General features: G+C 26.1%; 1 protein-coding gene across 6 annotated transcripts in view; it reads right to left on the reverse strand.

The window, feature by feature from the left end:
• The window catches only part of LOC145278064 (uncharacterized), a 765,737-nt gene that overhangs the window by 26,404 nt on the left and 729,724 nt on the right, over positions 1-9,609 (reverse strand). For 2 of the 6 annotated variants that reach the window (XR_013868300.1, XM_080130310.1), the window contains one exon: positions 1,862-1,923. The exons of 2 other annotated variants lie outside the window; for them this stretch is intronic. Coding sequence is in view for 2 of the 4 variants with exons in the window: in XM_080130310.1 (XP_079986436.1) it covers positions 1,863-1,923 (61 nt within the window). In the remaining 2 variants the exon portion in view is untranslated. Of the gene's footprint in view, positions 1-1,816; positions 1,924-9,609 lie in introns of all 6 variants that reach the window. 2 more of the 6 variants (XR_013868299.1, XM_080130309.1) reach the window with 1 other exon arrangement.

The raw sequence follows: 9,609 nt of genomic DNA on the forward strand, positions 1-9,609 counted from the left end.
ATCACATTTAGTCCTCATGTGCTACGATATTAATCAGCCTGGTATCATTTTTATTGGCAGTGAAACCCCCTGAATATTCTAAAAATTGATACTTATAGAAAAGGGGTTGTTTATCTCCGTCCTAATGCATTCCCCAGTAGGGACGCTTCAGACGATTGTCATTAAACTAATAATATCAAGGTGAAAAAGGCAAAGGCTGAGAGGGTTGGCCTCACCGAACTGCGCAGGAACGTAGCGCAACCACCAGCAACAGAAAGTCGTGATTTAGGATACGCACAAATCGAGATTGCAACCGCGCAATCAGTTTGATAGAGATTAGGTCATATCGGTGACCTTTTAGCTGTCAGGCTGAGGTATCCGTTCTGGGTAGCCCTAGAAGGTTCACTCTCCCAAGACTTTCGACCCGTCTTTCGGATGTGAGCAATGTTGTTGCTTGTTGTTTGGGGCGTCTTCCCCAGAAGAATACTAATGGGATTACTCTGGCATTTTTTTTTTTTTTTTTTTTTTTGCAGAACCACAATTCCTCCTTTTATTTAGGGGCCCTGGTTAAATTCTACACTCCTTCCAACCAACATTCACCTCACCTACCACACTCAACAGAGAATAAATCATTATTACGGCCTAGACACTGGTGGTTTTGGGGTCAGGGGAAACATTCCTGACTCGAATTTTTTTTAATTTCCAAAATTCATTATCTAAGGTATTGTTAGGACACCGACTGGATTCGAACGTCACACCTAGGTCATTAGCCCACATTATTATCCACTTCACCACGGCTACTCTTTCTTTCTCTCTCTCTCTCTCTCTCTCTCTCTCTCTCTCTCTCTCTCTCTCTCTCTCTCACGTGCTCATTTTGACCTGCATTCATCTGCTCGCTTGTGAGATTGAATTAGAAGTAGGATAGGAAGTGAATAAAAAAGAAAATAAATAAAAAAATACAAAAATTAGAAAAAAAAAAAAATTACCAAATAAATTTAAAAAAAGATATACAGGGTGGTTGAAATAGGTATTTTTTTCTAGTTCTTTCGTTTGTAATTCGTTTAATTTGTTTATGTAGGTATTTTGAATGATGGCAATTAACTTGAGTCAAGGAGAAAGCAAGTGCTTGTTTCTAGGCTAGAACGAGAGTAGGTGCTAAAGAAGCACTTGACACTCGTCCACTAAAACGTAGGACAATTTATCATATACTAGGCCTACATTCCCGGCGTTGCCCAGGAATCTTTTTACTTTCATTTTTTGTAAGTTTAGTTTTGTTATTTTGTTTTACGTCATATCAATTATTTTCAGGTTATTTAATTCCGAATGCGGCATAATCGCGTTAACACACCGGTTTCCGCTCGATCACTGCAGTTAAGCAATGTTGAACGTGGTCAGTACTAAATAAGTGACTATTTGGGACTTCCAGGTGCTGTATGTGCTCTCCGCTTATCTCGGCATTGTTTCCAGTCGTTCTGGACTTTTTCTTGCCACTGGACTCAAACAGTGCCGATTCAGGAGGTGTGGTTGCAGATTGCGCAACCCTTGCTTCACATGCGCAACTGCCCTTACAATCTTTCAAGACTGAATGAGACATCGAATGCTGAATCTAGTTCAAATATTATATGCTTCAACTTGTCAACAAATTGTAAATTTTTATGTAAGGACACACAATGCCAACAAGACCCTGTCCTCGAGTTTCTAAGGACTATCTATACAAGGGTTTGTCAAAACAATATGGCGTGAGGATACTTTTCTCTAGAAGTAAACCCTGACTAAATATTCAAAATCACATAATATTCGCTGCCCAAATAAGATCTTCTCACTATGGCTAACTTACATTAGCTTTTACGAGACATGGTGCACCTTCTCCAAATGATGTTACCTCAAGTCAGAGCACGAAGCTGGATACGGCACCAGACCAGATAAAAATTCTTGTCCTTGAATCTGATAAGACCAAGAGATCAAAAGGAAAAATATATTACAACATATGAAAATGGTTAATTGGGGAGAGGAAAATTATGTTCTCAATATCTTTATTAACTCATTGTTTGAGAGATAAAGAACTTAAATGGAACATTCAAATATCTATGTATCTCATATAGAGTTCAAGTGTTAGCACCAGGAAGTGGGCCCCTTCATTTCTGAGAACTTAGACTGAAGTAAAATAAAAAAATATATATATATATATATATATATATATATATATATATATATATATATATATATAAATAAAGAGATAGATAGATAGATAGATTGATATCTGTTAAAATAATTTTAATTAGATAGAAGTGAGTTTACAAAACTAGTCAAATATAAAAAATATAAAAATATAACAAATTCGCCTTTCTATGACCCCACTCTTTCTTTCTTTCTCTCTCTCTCTCTCTCTCTCTCTCTCTATATATATATATATATATATATATATATATATATATATATATATATATATATATATATATATATATAGGAAATTTATTACTGTGAGTCCAGAATGAGTTTACTCTAGTCCGGTTTTTTCACCACTGGTAAATAAATATATATATATATATATATATATATATATATATATATATATATATATATATATATATATTGTATAATATATACAGGAATTTACATTTATATCGGTAGTCGGTACCGACGGTTTCAAGCCCGGTAGTTGAGGACTGCTCTTAATTTCCGCCTCAGACTCTCTTCAGCCGACTCTCATCCTCAGGATGACCTCAGGATGTGACCTCAGGATGAGAGTCGGCTGAAGAGAGCCTGAGGCGGACATTAAAAGCAGCCCTCAACTACCGGGCTTGAAACCGTCGGTACCGACTACCGATATAAATGTAAATTCCTGTATATATTATATACAAAATATATATTGCTCTTATTTCGAGAAAGGTTTTTTCCCTAATAATAGAGCACTGTATGGGATTTCTTTTTCTACAAAAAAGTACAAGTATATATATATATATATGTATATATATATATATATATATATATATATATATATATATATATATATATTACATGGTAGTCACCACTTATCAAAGCACGGAAGCCACTCGGGGATAAGGGTTATTGCGTGTACAGTAATCAATGGGATAATATCGTAGTAATCGTTAGTAATGGAGATTTGATAAGGTGTCTTACTTAAGGGGGCGGTTTATCAGGAATTTGTTTATGTTGGACTTGAAGACTTATATATATATGCATACATATATATACATATATATATACATATATATATATATATATATATATATATATATATATATATATATATATATATATATGTATATTTATGTATTTATTGTTAAGATGATTTCAAACGATCTGAAATAAGGGGAGACTTTGTCCCAAACATTTTAGATAATTCTTATTGCTTGTCTATAGATTTGGTGAAAAATAAATGTTAAATCATTTCTATATTTCAACTGCATATATTGGACATATTCTTATCACTGAATCTGTAGACAACCATAGAGAATAATCCCAAATATTTGGAATCAAGTCTCCCCTTCCTGTTATTTTCGATCATTTGAATCATATAAGTAAGTTTGTCACCCCAACCCACCTCCGATCAAGGCCAAAAGTTTTGGGCGAGATATCAGATATTTTGTAATTCAACTGCAAAACTTGGATAATAAAATCAACGATCGACACATTTAATGCAAAACATAAAGGGTAGATTTTACACTTAATATTACATAAGTTAAGCTAAAGGTTGTTCAAAAAAACCTTAGTGTGTAAAATCTTATGCTTGGTTGCGTATTTATAAAATGTAAAAAAAAAGTGTCAAAAAAAAAGCTCTGGATGATGGTGATCCACTAAATGTGCGACCTAAAATGTAAATGTCACATAGCGCAATACACAATTCAGATCATTACCTTTTCAACGAGCCTTCATTTGTTAAATTCTGACTAATAATCTCTGAAGTTTGCAACTTATGAAATTGCCAGTAAAGTGGTATATATATATATATATATAGTGTTGGGATGGTTAATCGGAATCGGGAATCGGAAAAATCAGAGCTTATTGGGATATCGGAATCAGAAAAGATTTAAGCATATTTTCCGATGCCAAAACCGATTGCAGTAATAATACAATAATAAATATTTGTTGATTTAAGCTTCCAGGGAAACTAAACTCTCTTGATCACCCCCTCACAAATGTGCTTTTACGTTTGAGAAAATATAGGCACATTTAAGATGTGTTTTTGCAGTAATCGGGACAAAATAACACTTTCATAGTTAAATATTTAGAGATTTTCGAAGAATCAGAATCGAAATCGGTAATTGTATCGGAATTGGGAATTATACTGGAATTGTACTAATATATATATATACATATATATATATATATATATATGTATATATATATATATAAACACACACACATATATATATATATATATACTAGTAGCCAAACTGAATATTGAAATGCTCATATCTTTTGTACTATGGAACTAAACTACATGAACATTTGAAGGCTTTTTGAAAGTTTATAATACTATTCTATGATTTATCTTTTATGATTATTGGTAAAAAAAAAGAACCTATATTTTCTAACCAATAAAATATGCCAAAATTTGCCTACATTGGTAGATATAGTGTCTTGGCTTTGCTTCTTTACTTGGTTGTCTTATCTGTGGCCTTGCCAGGCCATTAATATATATATATATATATATATATATATATATATATACATACATATATATATGACCATGACCATCCCTCTTGAAGAAGCCCGCATAAATCGGGCGAAACGTTGAGTATCCAGGTCCTTCCACCTCCATTTTATTTCATATCGTCGGATTTAATCCAGCTCAACAATCATATATATATATATATATAAAGCTGAATGTGTGTGTGTGTGTGTGTGTGTGTGTGTGTGTGTGTGTGTGTGTGTGTGTGTGTGTGGTCACGAATAGGCTCCTATATGGTTGACTATTTTAAAAAACTGATTACATATAATGATAGAAGATGTATCGAGACACAGGAATGGGTATGTTGGATCCTATAGAACGATGGTTCATTAAAATTGTAGGGTCTACGTTCGCGCCTGGTCTACAAAGTATAGAAATAAAAAAATTAAAAAATTAAAAAAAAAACGTTTATAAGTTTTTTTGATATAGATGTGCATAAGAATACTTTGATAAGTATGTTTTAACTTAAATAGGGATGATATAATAAAATTGTGGGGTCTGCGTTCGCGCTTGGCCTCCATAGAATGAAAATAGACACAAACTTTAATAAAGACTTTTCATATCTATCTGCATAAGTATACTTTGATAATTATGTTTCAGTTTGAAGAAATATTGTATAATAAAATTATGGCGTGTTCGTTCGCATCTGAACTCCATAGAATGGAAATATGTAACAAAGTTTAACAAGGTTTTTTTTTTAATATAGATCCACAGAATATTGTTATAAGTGTTTCAATGTGATAAATAAATTATGGGGTTTATCTATTTTATTTTTACTTTCATCATATTTTGCTTTGGTTTTGATGCCCCCGAATTCGAAGCTATCTCTTTACAACCCTTCCTTTTCATAACCTATCATACTTTCATAAATCAGAGTCCATTTTCTGTAGGCTGTTTTTGGACCCAGTCAAATACGGGTACTTTTGCTAGTATATATATATATATATATATATATATATATATATATATATATATATATATATACAGACACAGAGATACACACACATGTATACATATATATATATATGTGTGTGTGTGTGTGTGTTTTATATATATATATATACTTTATATTAGATTTTAAATGTTTAGACAAAAATATATCTAAATAATTTCATAGAGACTGCAGAGGTCATGTTTTTTTAACTTTGACCTTAATTTTTACCCCTTAACATTTATTATTTAGGTCTCAAATAAATATACAGTGTTTTACCCCGGTCCAAGTTACTTACATCTAACATTTCAAAACTTTAGACCCAAAATTGTCGGAAGAATTTGGTAGAGTATGCAAAGGTTAACTCTTTCGCACCAAAACTGATTAAAATGCTTGCCACATGTCTGAATACCCATTATGTATAAATTTCAAATATTTAAACCCAAAATTGGCTGAGTAGTTTGCTGGACAAAGCAAACGTCAAATGTGGTGAACTTTGACAACTTAGCAGCTCAAATATTCGATCCAAACCGATTAAAATCAATACCCTTTATGTAAAATTTCAAATGTTTAGACCAGAAATTGGCTGAGTAATTTGGTAGAGACCGCAAAAGTAAAATTTTATAAACTTTTACTTCAGTTTTGTCCTCTTTTACATTTATGTTTTTGGACTCAAATGAAATGAAAAGTTTGATACATGCCCATGTAACCTACATTTAAAATTTCAAGGGTTTAAACCCAAAATTGGTAGAAGAGTTTGGTAGAGTTTTCAAGGGTAAAATCCTTGAAGTTTGACCCTTTGACAGTCAAATTTCTAGCCAAAAACCAAATCTCAATACTCCTTATGCCAAATCTCGAGTAGACCGAAAATTGTCAAACTTATTTGGTAGGGAACTTACACAGACACACAGACATTTTTACTTTTATATATATATATATATATATATATATATATATATATATATATATATATAAATTACAATTAAATTTGGCCAAAATGATCCAAGATGGTAAAACTAAATTATATTATATATATATATATATTTTATTTATAAAGTAATCTCAACCAGATGTAAAAGCTCGATAAAACCAAATAGGAGATAATAAGAGCAAATAGTTAATAAAATATATTTTAAAAAAACACTTTGAAAAAGAGTTAAGAACATATTTAATCTGAAAAGGAAACAGTTGATAAGTGGATAGTCCTTAATCCGCGGAGTTTCATATATATATATATATATATATATATATATATATATATATATATATATATATATATATATATATATTCACACACACACACACATATATATATATATATATATATATATATATATATATATATATATATATATATATAACCAAAATCAAGAAATAAAAATTAATTTCGCAAGCCAAAAGCTTCTGTAAACTTATAGGGAATATAAATATTGATGTCAAATAACATATTTGATGCGTATTTTATTTTATCCATAAATATTAATATTTATATAATAATCACAATCAAATAAATATAAATATTTATATAATAATCGCAACCAAATAAATATTAATATTTATATAATAATCACAACCAAATAAATATTAATATTTATATAATAATCACAACCAAATAAATATTAATATTTATATAATAATCACAACCAAATAAATATTAATATTTATATAATAATCACAAACCAAATAAATATTAATATTTATATAATAATCACAACCAAATAAATATTAATATTTATATAATAATCACAACCAAATAAATATTAATATTTATATAATAATCACAACCAAATAAATATTAATATTTATATAATAATCGCAACCAAATAAATATTAATATTTATATAATAATCACAACCAAATAAATATTAATATTTATATAATAATCACAACCAAATAAATATTAATATTTATATAATAATCACAACCAAATAAATATTAATATTTATATAATAATCACAACCAAATAAATATTAATATTTATATAATAATCACAATCAAATAAATATAAATATTTATATAATAATCGCAACCAAATAAATATTAATATTTATATAATAATCACAACCAAATAAATATTAATATTTATATAATAATCGCAACCAAATAAATATTAATATTTATATAATAATCACAACCAAATAAATATTAATATTTATATAATAATCACAACCAAATAAATATTAATATTTATATAATAATCACAACCAAATAAATATTAATATTTATATAATAATCACAATCAAATAAATATTAATATTTATATAATAATCACAACCAAATAAATATTAATATTTATATAATAATCACAACCAAATAAATATTAATATTTATATAATAATCACAACCAAATAAATATTAATATTTATATAATAATCGCAACCAAATAAATATTAATATTTATATAATAATCACAACCAAATAAATATTAATATTTATATAATAATCACAACCAAATAAATATTAATATTTATATAATAATCACAACCAAATAAATATTAATATTTATATAATAATCACAACCAAATAAATATTAATATTTATATAATAATCACAACCAAATAAATATTAATATTTATATAATAATCACAACCAAATAAATATTAATATTTATATAATAATCACAACCAAATAAATATTAATATTTATATAATAATCACAATCAAATAAATATTAATATTTATATAATAATCGCAACCAAATAAGTATTAATATTTATATAATAATCACAACCAAATAAATATTAATATTTATATAATAATCACAATCAAATAAATATAAATATTTATATAATAATCGCAACCAAATAAATATTAATATTTATATAATAATCACAACCAAATAAATATTAATATTTATATAATAATCGCAACCAAATAAATATTAATATTTATATAATAATCACAACCAAATAAATATTAATATTTATATAATAATCACAACCAAATAAATATTAATATTTATATAATAATCACAAACCAAATAAATATTAATATTTATATAATAATCACAACCAAATAAATATTAATATTTATATAATAATCACAACCAAATAAATATTAATATTTATATAATAATCACAACCAAATAAATATTAATATTTATATAATAATCACAACCAAATAAATATTAATATTTATATAATAATCACAAACCAAATCAATATTAATATTTATATAATAATCACAACCAAATAAATATTAATATTTATATAATAATCACAACCAAATAAATATTAATATTTATATAATAATCACAATCAAATAAATATAAATATTTATATAATAATCGCAACCAAATAAATATTAATATTTATATAATAATCACAACCAAATAAATATTAATATTTATATAATAATCGCAACCAAATAAATATTAATATTTATATAATAATCACAACCAAATAAATATTAATATTTATATAATAATCACAACCAAATAAATATTAATATTTATATAATAATCACAACCAAATAAATATTAATATTTATATAATAATCACAACCAAATAAATATTAATATTTATATAATAATCACAATCAAATAAATATTAATATTTATATAATAATCACAACCAAATAAATATTAATATTTATATAATAATCACAACCAAATAAATATTAATATTTATATAATAATCACAACCAAATAAATATTAATATTTATATAATAATCGCAACCAAATAAATATTAATATTTATATAATAATCACAACCAAATAAATATTAATATTTATATAATAATCACAACCAAATAAATAATAATATTTATATAATAATCACAACCAAATAAATATTAATATTTATATAATAATCACAACCAAATAAATATTAATATTTATATAATAATCACAACCAAATAAATATTAATATTTATATAATAATCACAACCAAATAAATATTAATATTTATATAATAATCACAACCAAATAAATATTAATATTTATATAATAATCACAACCAAATAAATATTAATATTTATATAATAATCACAATCAAATAAATAT

This window comes from Euprymna scolopes, chromosome 6 (genome assembly GCF_053919585.1).
Source record: "Euprymna scolopes isolate OS-2025 chromosome 6, ASM5391958v1, whole genome shotgun sequence".
Taxonomy (NCBI): domain Eukaryota; kingdom Metazoa; phylum Mollusca; class Cephalopoda; order Sepiida; family Sepiolidae; genus Euprymna; species Euprymna scolopes.